Here is a 14,591-nt window from a genome sequence, read left to right as displayed (position 1 = left end):
CTCTGCAAAGAATCTGTGTGCTTAACACATGCAAAGGTTCCCTAAGAGTCAAACAGTCGTTTTTCAATGCCTCTAAGATCTTGCTGCTTTAAAAGTAGGTATCTGGTCTAGCACATCTCTTTATTTTGAGCAAAATGCACTAGAATAGAGTTCACTTTTATTGATTGAGAGCATATCTAATTCCATAGTAAAACACATGCCTTTTATTTATTCACTTGTATTTTATGACCGTAAGTGTCATCTTTTGGCCTTCAGAATGTCTGTAGCAATGCAGCAAGGAGAGGACTTAATGCACTTGTGATTTACCTAGTTTCTAGAGGGTCTGTGGTCTCTCATCCTCATTGAGGCTTTAATGAGACTTGATCCCTGCCTGTCAGCCTTAACAGCAGGTGCAAGCCACAGAACAAGAGGGCATGCATGGTTGGTTAACAAAATTGCTCACTTTAGTGTCATGTATACATCTTAACAAGTATCGCCCCATCACATGAATGATGATGTGCATCTGATCCTAAAAGCTGCTTAAAGGGGACAGCTGATTTGATTTAATTTACCAAGGTAACTTTTATCAGTGTTTAAATCTTCATGCAAAAGTAGGAAGGGAGGAAGTTTGTGTTAGTTTGTGTATTGTAAAAGTATATCTTTTATATATAATATAAAACATATATGCCAAACAACATGCCAAAGTTGATGTGTGACAGGACAGTCTGTTTTAATTATACACTTAAAGTGTAAATGTATCAAGCTTTTTTGTTGTGAAACAGCTGGCTTGAAATTTAGCACTGCTGTCTCACCAGCCTTTAGTTTTTCATCACCTGTAATTACCCTGTAAGCAACAAGTATTGAACAGTATCCTTATAAAATAGTATTTACTGTATCTCTGTAATACTGGCACAAGAAGTCCTAACTGTTGCCATCTACAGTGGAATCTTGTCTACAGTGGAATCTTGATTACCTTAAGTACAACCATGATCTGTAACAGTATAGTTTTAATTCCTTTCTTTGTATACCTGTGGTCCTACATGACTTCTGGAGTGTCTCTTCAAAGTGTGAGAATATGCTGCAACACAGTTACATGTTTTGCATGGGATATCCATTTTACATAATACTAGATAAAAGCTAGGGATCAGGAGCTTTGTGTATATGATAAAACTCTATTGAGAACTGGCTAAGTGCACTGAAAAATTTTTTTGACTGATCATTAGAACCAAAGCATAAATTTGAAAATACTGTGTTGTAACAAAAGGGTCACATATCTGTGCTTTTCCAGACTTGGCAAATTACTTGCTTAATGGTTGCATCTGTAGTAGGCCTCTCTGGCTGCAGAGCATACAGTGCTACTGCTGTTCAGATAAAGCTTCTGTGGCTGCAGACTAAAAAGTTGCTTTCTCTTTGGTTCCAAGTACATTTGGATACATCTTGGCAGTATGTGATCTTGAGCTGGGTCAGACTTCTAAGAGGCAATGAGTTGATTAGGATCTTCAAGACCTTTTTGTTGAAGGTTGGGTGACTAGTTTAGCCCGGGAAAACTCAGCAACTTTTGGGCTTTTAAATTTAAAGACTGGGAATGAGGGGTGGAACACCATTTATTGAAGCCTAGCTTTTAAACCTCATTGGTCCTTCATTGAAGACATAATGCCTGAATGATAACATAAACTATGTTAGCTAGCTGTTGTCCCATGTAAGAGGGAAGAAAAATTGCTTCATGTGATGAAAGTCGTATATCAAATATAATACTGAATTGTTCCCTGGTTTTGTGCTGGAAGAGAAATTGAGATAAAATTATAGTGATACACACTTTCATTGCCTAGAGAATAAGTTTGTACTGCCAGATTATGTCCTTTTAAAAGGGTAGGCAAAAAAACCTCACAACACCAGCAACAGCAAGAAACCAACCAACCTAGATCTGAGCATTCATTCCGTAGTCAGAAGAAAAGCATACTTTGTAATTTAAAACACAAAACAAAAACCTGTTTTTTCATTCAACCACCTCTTTCTCAGCCTTCCCTGAATCTTATTATTTTGGTGGGAAGTAAAACTTGTCCTTCAGCTGTTTGTTTTTTTAAAAAACAAACAAACAAAATCCAACCAACAAAAAAAAAAAAAACAAACAACCACCCAAAACTAACAAAACTCCAAGAAGCTGCTGGGCTGAAATATGAGTTATACATTTTTTGATTTAATTTCTTTATCAATGTTGTAGCAACAAAGTCCCCTTTTCTAACACAGCATTCACTGTGAAGTGAATCTGCAGATGTTTTTGGTGCAACTTGATTTGTTTTGTGTTATGTAGAAAACAGTATTCTTTCTCCAAAACAAAAGTGTTTTTAGCAGGCATTAATATCAAATTCTCAAACTGAATTTAAAAGGAAGTTTTTGCAGGAGTTCAGAGCTTGTCACCTATGGGTTCTTTTTGGTTGGTTAACAGGAATTGAAAAAAAATAATCTCACTCCTTAAAGTCTGCGAATGTGACAGCACAAAAGCAAATAAACTTCAATATGTTTTAGCATGGTTGGCATTCACCCTAGCATTATGAGTGTTACAGATTGGTGTCTCATGGTAGTTATGGTCATTGGAAAGAGTAAATAATGGTAAAGGAGTAATGTTTGTAGCGGATCAAGTGTGGACATGTTATGTTGTGAGATGACTGAGGTACTTGATTGTGATGACTACAGTATAGTTTGCTGAAAAGGTTCATTTTGGACTCATAAGGGTTATTTCTTTTGGGAATGGATATTGAGTTCTTAAAAGAAATTGATGTTTTGTTTCCTTAATTACTGGAGTACATGATTGAATGTGAATTAGTAGCTTACTTTTGTTTGTGGTATCTGAATTCATATTTAAATTGTGCCTCAGCTTGGTATTACTTGCTAATTTTGTAAAAGTACCAAAGAATATCGCATCATACCTGTCTTCTCTAAGGAAACTTACCAGATAAGAAAAACAGAATGCTACTAAAAATGTTGTGAGAACTGTTTTCTGTGTTTGGAGGAAGCCAAACTTAGTGACTTCATGAGAATGCTGCCTGTAATGTAGCATGATCTTTGCAGGATTAAGCATGACCGAGACTTTATAGTAATGTGTTGGTGATGAAGGGATATTCACAACATGTTTGGAGTATTAATTAGGTCCTCATTTCTAATGGAGACCTCCTTAATGGCAAGAGCCATTTATTCTTCCTACTGCTGACTTGTCTTATGACTTTGAACATAGGTTATTTATTCTTTGCTTGGGTTTACTCATGTGCAGAATTAAGTTTCATGTACTTCTTAGTGTTGTTGCAATGCTTAATTAATATTTATAAAGACCTTTGACATCCTTTGATGAAAGGAGCTGTGCAAGTGTTCAGTAGTGGTATTATTTTATTAGTGAAAATACAGGAGGAGTCAAGAGGATACCAGTTTTTAATTCAGAGTGAGCAATGGAGTCGTTCTGTAACCTTGAGCAGGTCATGCAGTCTCTTGTTTTGTAACATATCCTGGGAAAGCTCTGTGTTGTGTGGCATGTGTTATTAAATGTCATCCTTCCCTCCCCCAAGTCAATTCTAAATGGAAAAAAAAAAAGTATACAACTTCACTGAGCTGCTAAACATAGCTGGTGTTTCTTAAGGAGGTAGATCATTAAAAGTAGCAGAGTGAGAAGGTAGTGGAGGCAATAGTTGCATTTTAGAGTCAGCATGAGAACTTGAACTTGTTATCTAGTCATAGAGCAGACTGAATTTTGCCTGTTCAGATCTCTTTCTTGTTCAAGTTCAGTGCACACTGTGATTAACTGCACCTTCACTGTGAAGTGAGTGTATATAATCTTCATTGCATTCTAAGAACTCACTAATCCCTGGTGTTTAGCTGGTAAACAAGTTCTTACTTCAGACTGAGTGCTGTCTGTATTTGAGCTTTGTGATTGCCAAGATTGATAACCAGCTCTTACAGCATCTAGTATTTGGCTATTACATAACAATATATTATATATATCACTCTTGTGTGTTCTTTCCCTCATCTGACAGAGGAAGGTTATGATTATACACTATCACTAAAATTACAAGATACCGATGAACTTTTGAAAAGTATACGTATGTTTAAGACTTAGCCAGCTAAACATTTGTCCAATTAGATAAGGTGCAATTGCATTAAATTATTTGCCATGCTGCGTGCATGCGAATACAGGGTTTCAGTTTTTCATTTCATGTAAGATGCTACATCTGCATTTTACTCATTCCACAAAACACGTAAATATGTTTTAAAACAAGGGAGTTGAAAACCGTTATTTAAAATACTTTAGGAAGGAACCAACTTGCCGAGTGAACTGTGAGGAATAAATAGCTGAATGCAAGTGCTGCTTTGTGCATGTGCATTATGGTGAATTCGAACTGAAAGCACCTGGATCTTTGTCCTCTTTATTGCAGTCTGGTTGTACAGCTTGTTCCCGAGGGCTTTTTACTTGCCTTTACTCTTACACAGCTGAGCTGAGAGCTGAAGTAAGGACAAAGTAGAATAGTATTTGTCTCTACTGAGGACTTGTAGTCTTTGAGAACAGCAATTACGACGAAAAAAAAAATTCTTTGTATAACCTTGGGTATAAGCTTTAACTTATGGAGCATTCTTAGTAGAAATGGAGTATCAAGAACTTACCTGCCCAATTCCAGCTGAATATACTGAACATACACAGATAAATTTGTTTGAAGAGACAGTAATTTGGCAAGATTTATACAGCGTTTCCCAGACTTGCAAAATATGTCACTTACTTTTCCTTCTGCCTTTAATTTAGACTTCTTGATATGGATCATGACAGTCCTGAAACTTTGTAGCTGAAGTAGCTGAATGAATTTTCTTACCTGTTAAAAATAAATATTGCCTCAGGCAGTAACTGGAGTAGAAGATAGAAACCTGAAATACCTTTGCCAAGAAAATCTGAGCAAGCTGTAAGAGTTGTTTTTTTAATGTATTAGAAGCTCAAGCAACCTTAACTTGCTGGTTCTTCCAGCTCGGCCTACAGCAGATGGATAATAGCTTTGTATTTAATTTTATCAGTGGGAAGTTAAGAACAAGGTTTTCCACACATTCTTGCTTTAGTATTTTGATTTAGTATAATTAAAATAATGACTTACAGTTTGATAAATGTTATTTTCATTACTCCAGTGCCCTGAAGCACTGTATATGGAAAAATTTACAATATTACAGAGATCTGAAGGTATGTAATGTGCTTGTCAGGCTATTAATTAACTTGCATAAAGTGTTTTGGTTTTTATAGCAAGGGAATTTAGAGTGTTTCTTTGGAAACTGAATAAAAGTAAACAATCAAATCACTTATAAAACGAAGTATAAACTATACCATTCTGATGCTGTGAGAGTATCCTTATAATATCCCCAGGCAGGTAGAATTCCAAGCATCTCATCATTCATTAGAAGCTGCTTTTAAGCAGCATGCTTCTGTCGGGGTTAGGTGTTTTGTTTTTTTCTCAGTACTTTAACTGTCACTAAATAGGAACTGCTTCACTCGTGTATATTTCATTTTTTTTTCTTGATGCCTCCTGAAGTGCCATACCACGGAAGTTGAGAAAGCCTCCAATATTTCGAAGTGTGTTAAACTACAGCAATAACACTGTAATGTGGCATTACCTAATGTTTTCTTTATTTCCACCTTCCCCTAAAATTATGTCCTGTATCTCTAGATAGTTTGGATCTTTACCAGGCTGTTTGTTTTAAATATTACTACTTCTGTTGTCAAAGATTCTGTATGATCTAGTTTCCTACTGTCTGCATGGGCAGTCCTACTGCCACAAATGATGCTCTGACAGAAAATGTTTCATTTAATTAAGCTGTATTATACTTTTCCGGTATTCTTTCTGAAATGTCACATTGTGACATTAAAACAAATGTCATAATTGTTGTGTGTACTGTGGCATAGTTACCATAGCAAATAGATTAGTTTCTTGGGACTTTTTTTTAGTGTTAAAAAATAGTTCTATTCTTGGCATTTAAGACAGAAGCTTGTAATTTAAGAAGATACAGAGCTGCTTTTGTTAAAATTAAGTTTACAGTGTAGTTTGCTTTTTAACTGCAGTCAGAAGATTAACAGTAAACATGTTTGTTATACCACTTCTCATACATACCTACAAGAAAAATGTTGTTAAGGTGGCTGTAACGCTCATCAACTTCACTTGCATCACAATTTGTAACCAGTTCAAAGCCCTAGTGAGGCATTGGTAAAGCTGCCAGTAGAGCCTGACTTACAGAGTTGACCTGAGCTGCAAAATGCAGTGGTGTACTGATACAGACACCTGAAGTGGAGGGTAGCTCATTTAAGGGTTTCTGCTGCAGTTCTTCTGCACAAGACACATCTGTCATTAGTTCCCTGTTCACTGAAGCGCTAAGTACAGAAACTCTTGTTCACTCTACTATAAGGCAGTACATTGTTTTTGAAAAAGGATTCTGGAGCTGTATTGCCAGAGTCAGGGATATAGAGTTGGCTATGGTCAGTGATACAAAGTCCACTGGCAGCTGGGCAGTATTGTGTCCTGTGAGAGTCAATGCTGGGGCTGATAATGTTCAAGATCTGTATTAATGACCTGGATGTACTGTCCCCTCAGCATGTTTGCAGATGATCCTAAACTGGGCTGAGTGGTTGACACCTCTGGAGGGCAAGATTGCTGTTCAGAGGGAACTAACTCAGTAGGCTGGAGAAAATGGTCTGACAGAAATGTCTTGAAATTCAACAAATATAAATAGAAAATACTGCACCTGTAGCAAAATAACCCTGTGCTATAGCTTAGGTTAGGCATCCACTGACTAGAAAGAAGCTCTGCAGAAAAAACACCTGAAGATCCTGTCAAAGAAAAAGTAGAATGTGAGTCAGCATGAGTGTCCTTGCTGTTAAGAAAACAGCCACTTGCTGGGCTGTATTAGCCAGACTATGGCCTGTGGGTCAAGAGAAGCAATTCTTCCCTTTTCAACACTTAAAAGTCCACCTTTGACATATGAGTTTTGGCTCTCATAGAGGAGACACTGAAATATTAAAAGCCACTAAGACGATCAGTGTTCTGGAGCACATCTTGCACAAGGAGCAACTGAGAGCGCTGGATTTTTCAGCTTTAGTGATAGAAGGCTAAAAGGGTAACGTTACTGCTGCCTTCAGCTGCCTAATGACAGGGTATAGAGAGAGCCAGACTCTTCCTGGAGGTGGTACGCAGTGAGAAACCAAGAGGCAGCGAATACAAGTTGCAGAAAAGAAATTCTGATTAGATTTTAAGGGAGGCAAATGCAATGGGTATAGTAAAAAAAAAAAAAATGGAATAAGCACTGCACTGTGGTGGTAGTGTCTCTATCCTTGGAGATAGTCAGAATGTGACTAGGTCCTGAGCAACCTGCTTGATGATGGCTATGCTTTGAATATGGGGTTAGGCCAGACTCCAGGTGACTTCCAGAGAGGTCCCTTCAAACAGAATTATTTGTGATTCTGATGGTTAGACCAGTGAAGAATATCATGTATCTGGCACAAAAAGTGCCACTTAGTTCCAAAAGATGAATTGGTTTCAAAAATCAAAATAATTAAAAACCCAAACTGGAAAGGACTGTTCAAGGAAGAGGTTCAGTGTAACCTTTCTTCTGTTAGTTTTCAAGTGAAAAGATTTTTTTCTCCGGACATGCAAACCATTTGAGATTATAAAACTGGTAGTGTTTACATCTCTTAATCTTTTCATACAAGGCAATACTGGCAAATACTTTTGTGCACTACACTTGCAGACTAATAAGCAATCCTTTAACTGACATCTGGCAATTTTCCAAGATAGCCTGCATTCATTTGAAACCTCGTGTTGTATGGCAGAGGGGAACTCGTGAAGTATTTCTATATGCACACGGAGGGAGGTAGAATGTTCTTTTTGGATGGTGTAGTGAAAAGAAGTGTCACACATGCAAATGAAGGTTCAGCAGCAGCTTCCTCAGAGCGGTCATCTGTCTAGAGCTTTGATATCCTTCCCCACCCATCCACGTCCCCCCAATTGCAGAAATGAAAGGACTCCTCTTGATGGAAGATACAGAGAAATATTTTGCCAGGTAGTCTGTTGTCTTACCTGCTGAAATTACGGTTTTAGCGAGAGTTACAGTTTGAATGAGTAGATATTACCAGGATAGATAATTTGTACTGTAACAGAGATCTCAGTTGTACTTCTTGAGGATTGCTGGCTTTTCCATTGTCAACTGATTTGTTTCTCTCTAAGCCTGTAGCAGAGACAAGTTCTTTGTTGAGATTTTGTGGTAGCTATTATCTATTTACTGTTCCATATTGTTTGTTGTGCATTCATTTCTTTGCTTATTTTTTGTGGCTTTCAGAACCACAAAGATATTTTTCTTGGTAAACAGTTGTACATAACAGAGCTTTCTACATGTGTGAATAGTTTTTAGAGGAAAATAAAGTTATTTGATAATCACAGAAAACCATGAAGTCCTGAATAGAACTATGTCTTGCTGAGTGAATGTTCTGATATGATAAATTACTGGACATCTTAATTACAGGCAGATTTCTAACTGAATGTTTTGCCATTCTTTAGCTATTTTTACCACATTTCACAATTCTCTAAACACACTTTATCTGTGTCCTTGGTATGCATGAGTGTGCATGCTATGAAATAATAATTACTGAATGCGAAAGAGCTCTAAAGCATTGGAAGGCTGAACTAGGGGAGAAAACTTGCTCAGGTTTTTATGTTCTAGAACTTTGGCTATAGCTCTCTATTTTCTTAAAGCTTTCCATTTTTCAGCTGTGGCTAACCTTTGGAAACTTTAGATCGTACCTGGAAGTCATTCTTTTAATGTATGTAAATGATTTCAGTTCATTTTTTTACACAATTGAAGATTTTCTTATTAACAGGTGACTCTTAAAACAGAAATGGAACCCCTCCCCTCAAACCAGTTGTTGAAGTGTTGAGAACAAACCTCCTTGTTTGTGAGCATTTGTTGTTGTATTGTAGGGCTTACACTGTCCAGTTCTTTAAAGTAGACAGCCCTTTATGGTCAGAGTTGTTTTCTTTCTGTTACGTAAATCAGTGTGTGTGTGTGTATATATATATATACAAAAAAAAATACTCCACAAAGAATTAATCTTAGTCTATTAATAAGTCAAATAGCAGTCTATAAGGAGTCTTTCTTTAGAAAAATGTACTTCTAGTGAAGTCAGTATGCAGTTTTAAAGGTGGTTATTTTCGACAGCAGCTTCAAATTACTGATGTTTTGCTGTGATAAAGGCGTATCACTTGTTCCAGATATGCTGTTTAAAGTAAGCAAACTTTTTTGCTGTGACGTTGTTTTGGTTTTCAGCCAAAGAGAAGAAAAAAGCAGCTTACTCTAACTCCTTGATGAGCAATAATCATTTGCCTATTGAAAACACTACTAGAGCACTTCTGAAAACACACTTTCTAAAGTATTTTCATTTAATACATGGCAAAGTATGTATTGTGTGTATAAAATCCACAGCTTGCCCTGGGTAGGGGGATGTGTGACACACTTTTGTTATTGTCTTACATGCAATGTACTAGCCACATATGTTACAAACATGAAATTTCAATTTCATACTCTACTGAAGGGCTGAAATCTGTTATCTTAATTTCACTGTCATTCAACAAATGTGGGACAATTGTCATTCTACTAACTGGTCGATTTTATTCTTCATAGTTTGTTACTTCAGTGTTGCAGTTGTTCAGTGATGCAGGAAATGTAACTTATTTCAAACAAACAAGTAATTTTCTTTTTTTTTCCTCCTTGAAATTTTTATACGCTGACTCTTCAAGGGTGCTATTCTGAAGGATCAAGTTTTTCCTTATAAACATCAGCATTCATTTGGCCTAAAATAATTTCTTATTCCATTTTTGTCAATTCAGCCTGAAGACCGACTTTCTAAATGGCTATCTCCTGTTTAATGAGCTTCGGAATGGCTTATATCTGTCTAGTTTATGCATGTGATCATTGCTTAACAAGAAAGGTGGCTGTGATGTTGTCCATTTTAACGTTTTTTTATAAAATTATTTAATCCCATTTTGAGTCTTTTGATCAGCAAGATCATAACTCTGTACATGGCTTAGTCTAGTAGAAGTAATTTTACCTTTAGGAATTTAGGGTCTGTCAACCCTGGGGTTTATCCCATGCTGTGTTACGTCTGGCTTCTGTTTGATGTTCTGTTTAAATGTACTGGAGCACACTTGTGTGTTTGGACAAGCCATACTCTTCTCATGCTGTTGAAATAATGGAGCAGGTCTGTTAAATGGGGTGTACTGAATGAAAGTAAAACAAAATATTTCTATACTCCAGTAGTAAGGCATTTAATTTTGCTTCATTTTTAGTCTCTGACATCCACTTCCTGGTATGATTTAAAATCTTTCATCCACCTTGAGCATTTGAAGCAGTAAACTGGCAGTATTTTTTTGCAACAAGAAGGGCTTGCACCTCAAGGTGCAAGAACTCATTTGAGAGTTTGTAGTATGCTTTGTCTTTATTGTTCATGACCCTTAGTTATAATCAGCTTATACTTTTTAATGTATTTATATAAAAATACTTTTATGCTAGAGTACCAATATTTATTGTACCAATAAAATCCTTGTTACAGTGTTGCACAGATGCAGGTGACAATGCAAGGGTCACATATGCAGAGTATGGGATAGAGGACTAAATACAGTCCAGAAGAAAAACTCTCTTTAATATATTAGAACAAAGTAGGAGATGATTTCAAAAGGAAATACACTCACTTTCACTAGTTGATCTTTCTGTGATACAATATATAGAGTTTTAACTGGGTGCTGTGTGGAGAGGTGTTGCGATACAATAAGGTGCAGTTTCATTCAAATGCAATCAGTTTAACATGTTACTTTGAAAGGAGAAGTTTCCTTGGTGCTTGTGTGTCCTACTTCTGGTGTTCATCTGATAATACTCTAGGCTAATTCCATTTACAAAATGGGGGGAATAGTCCAGGTGAGTTTTTGTAAGTTGAATTTGCTTGCCATGCAATCAGCTGAGTTCCAGGGAAGGCTCAAGCAAGGGAAGGACAGGGACAGAGCTTGATGAAGAGGAGTAAAGTGGAAGAAAAAGAAACCTATTTCTCCAGTGGCAGCTGCAAAGCTGTTCATGAAATAGCATTGTTGAGAACAGCTTCCTTTTCTTTAAGGGATTTTGTCCCTGCATAGATTGAGGAGCTTTTGCCTTGGAAGCGTACCTGGACTTGAGCTTGTTATAAAGATGTATTACAAGGTGTTTGAGACACCAATATGCGATGCCTTGTTCAGCTGGTATCCAGGCTGTAACTTATCAGAAATTTACGATACTGAGGAAACTTTCAGAAATGCTGAGAAGCTAAATCCTTGTAGTTAGAGTTCACTGGAAATTCTTCTTGCTTCGGATCTTAACCGAAGTTGGATAGCTTGCTGTAGAATAAGTTCCTGGTGTAGTCCCTCAAGTTTTGAGTCTTTTCATCTATTTCTAAACAATTAGTAATATATTTGTGGTCTGATATTTTGAGTCACTAGAGGTCTGTCTGTAAGAAAGAGTTAGTTAATAACTCAGGTGTTGCCTCTTAAGTGATACTGATCTATGCATGCAAATAATCATCTCACATAAGGTGATGGCCATTAACTCTGGCTAGTTATGGCTAAAGCCTTTAGGGAAAATTTAAGTTATGTGACCTTGTAGCTATAAAGATAATAGCTTGTTCTGTTAAAGTGCTGTAGTTTTGGAATCCGCTGTATTCTGGAAGAAAATACAGAAGTTGGCTCACAAGTTGGAAGCATATTTGTAAATCATCCTATTCTTATTACCATGCAGAAAACAGGATGCACCTACAGAATTTCACTGTTACTTCTGTTTTGTGTTGTTAGTGTATAGCTAAACCAAGTTAACTGTACAGAAAGAAAGTAAAGCGTGGGGATCAGGAGGAGGAAGATGACTCACAGTACTGGTATCTGCTCCACATCTTTATACGTATGAGGAACTTCCAGACAGTTACACTGGTGTCCTGTAACACTGTGGAAGGAACTGTGAGTTGCATATACTAAAGTGCCACACCTGAGTTTCTAGGAATTTTCGTTTCTTACATTTTACTCTTTTTTTTTGTGCAATTTTAGTTTGAGGATGACTTTACAGGGTTGTGGGTTTTTTGTGTAGACTCATACTCTGCGTGGCGCTTTATCTCTACTTATCAAAGCGTGTTGCCAGCAGATAATATGTACTATATAGTACGTCATCTTGTTTCACAGTTCAGTTTGTGATAGCAAGAACTCTGAAGACAGCGTCTGTTGTGTACCCGTGCCTCAAGCCCATACGTTGCAAGAATAAGTCTTTATTTAGAGTTTTCTGGGGAAAAAAAAAAAAGGATTTTGCAGGAAATGAACATTTTCCAAAACTGGTAAATTGTTTTGGGGGAGGACACACTTCTTGAATACCTTTTTTTTTTTTTTTTTTTTTTTTTTTTTTTTTAAATGACTGTTTTAATTACTTGGACTTCACAAGTATTCTCTGTTACTTCTCTAGTTAATTAGCTGAAAAACCTTCTTTTCTCTGAAATGACTGCTTTTGTCTTAGCCGAAAGAGGCTGTTATAAGAACTTAGAAACTTAGATAAGATATTAAGTGTACTGCATCATAGCTGCTGGGTTTGCTTGGTTTGGTTTGGTTTTTTTGTAAATAAAATTTTTGTATTACAACCTACAGTTTCTTTTCATTTGTAAGCTGTTAATATTCCTTACTTTAAATACTTGAAATTAAAGTCTGTTTTAGGCTTTTAAAATACTTTTCAATAATGTTGATTCTAAGATTTTGTGGGAAATATTATAAGTGCAATTAGGTTGTATTTTTAAGATCCACACATGCTTTCTTGAAGAAAAGTAGAGTAAAAAGCTGTCTGCTCATTGCTACTTTGCAAACTTCCTCTTTAGGGTTGTGGTGTGTCCATGTTCCCATTACTATACGCTAGTAACAAAAACTGGAACCACACCCCATTGTATTACTCTAAATTCACTCGTTTGGAGTTGATGGATTTTCTCCCCATCTTAATCTTGTCAATGTAAGCAGCTGGTTGCTGGAATGTACATGATGGACACCCCAGTATCCTTGATCAGGCCAAGAAGAATTATCTTTTAGCTAATGAGAGGTTAATAGGCAGTGTTGTCTTCTGAATGAATTAATGAGGTACTTGAAAGCTTTGTTTACATTAAATTTATCAGAAGACTTAATGCAGCAAGCTAAGTTTTGTGTTTAACAAGCTTCTCACATGCAACTGAAAAGGGAAACCATTGATCATAGAACTTCAAATACTAGTGAAATGCATCAGAGAGTGAAAGTGGGAAGGTGGCAGGTGTGATACCCAAATTGGCAATAAGCTATTTCCCCCCCCACCTAATTCAGTGAACTTTCAACATAATGGTACATTGTTAGCATATGTATAGCATCAATTCTTGTTCTGTCATTTGGAGAATATAACTTCATACTTGTTTATGAGGTTTCAGTTGTCCAGCATTTTGTCAGGAACTTTATGGTCCTGTACATGTGATGTGGCCCAAGTGTTCAGATAAATCCTTTTCCACCTCAGCAGAACTTAGGTGTGTGTTTGCATGAATTGAAGCCTAAATTACTCAGTATTGATTATTGCTGTATTGTCGTTGATGATGTGCCAAATGGATATTAAATGCACATCTCTTTTAGTGGAGCAGAAAAAGGGGAGGTTGTCATGCAAAACAAAGGGCATCTCTACAGTCTTAGTACCACATGTACTTGTCCGTGTACGTCTGAAAACAAGGCAGCAGCAGTAGCAATCTCCTTGTCCTGAACTTAGCACAAAGACAGATGACCATAACTAGGTGTTTACTTCCAGGCTATGGATGTTTTCTCCTTGGCTCTTTTTATTGTTAGAGCTACATGTCATTTTAAGCCATAGCTTCAGCTTTGATTGTGAATATGACCTTTTTCTTATTCTTTTCCGTTCCGTGCTCTTCTGCTCACAAAACTAAGGAAGGTGCTTTTAAGTAGGAGGCTGTCTGTGTGCCAGGCAGTTACTGGAAGTCATTTTGTATTTTGATCCTACCCTTTTCAGCAGCTCTTTTAAGACAGCTGTTAAACTTTTGCCTGCTGCAAGGAGATTTTTAGAAATAGTATACTTGTAACTGGCACTACAGCCCAAAAGGCACACATAGTTTGACAGTACGAAAGTAGTAAACATAATTTGAGATTCTAGTAACTTTGAAAGATGAGGGTGTCTCTGGAGAGCTTTTTCATATTGCTTACAATCTGTGGCTTAAGGAAAATGCAAAGATTCTTCTTAGTAGCATGACAGACATGAGAAGTATAGTAACCTCCCCAATGCTTCATGTCTTGTGCTGTTAGTAAAACTGAAAAACCTGTGGGGCTTTTCCTTGCCAGAGTTTAGGGCTGGGAGGTGTGCTTTTGATGTTTTATTGAGAACAGAAAAGAGCAATAACTAACCTGGCTTAAGCCATACCAGACAGTGCATGAAACACTGTTCTGTGTGATGTGGAATGCTTGCCTCAAACTTACTTTTGTGTATGGATTGCATTTGGTAATAGCCTCAGGTTGTTGCTACCAAGGACTCATCTTGCTGTCATC

The 14,591-nt window shown here is 36.9% G+C and overlaps 1 protein-coding gene across 12 annotated transcripts in view; it reads left to right on the top strand.

Moving 5' to 3' along the window:
* The window catches only part of TNRC6B (trinucleotide repeat containing adaptor 6B), a 115,964-nt gene that overhangs the window by 50,748 nt on the left and 50,625 nt on the right, over window positions 1-14,591 (top strand). The window contains exon 1 of one of the 12 annotated variants that reach the window (XM_086611049.1): window positions 7,843-8,049. The exons of 10 other annotated variants lie outside the window; for them this stretch is intronic. In XM_086611049.1, the coding sequence (XP_086467175.1) occupies window positions 8,003-8,049 (47 nt within the window). In that variant the 5' untranslated portion in view covers window positions 7,843-8,002. Of the gene's footprint in view, window positions 1-7,842; window positions 8,050-12,385; window positions 13,036-14,591 lie in introns of those variants that run through there. One more of the 12 variants, XM_086611047.1, reaches the window with a different exon arrangement.

The sequence above is a fragment of the Tauraco erythrolophus genome, chromosome 4, assembly GCF_009769465.1.
Source record: "Tauraco erythrolophus isolate bTauEry1 chromosome 4, bTauEry1.pri, whole genome shotgun sequence".
Taxonomy (NCBI): Eukaryota; Metazoa; Chordata; class Aves; order Musophagiformes; family Musophagidae; genus Tauraco; species Tauraco erythrolophus.
The sequence above is the reverse complement of the archived record's forward strand: the minus strand, read 5'-3'. Positions and strand labels throughout refer to the sequence as shown.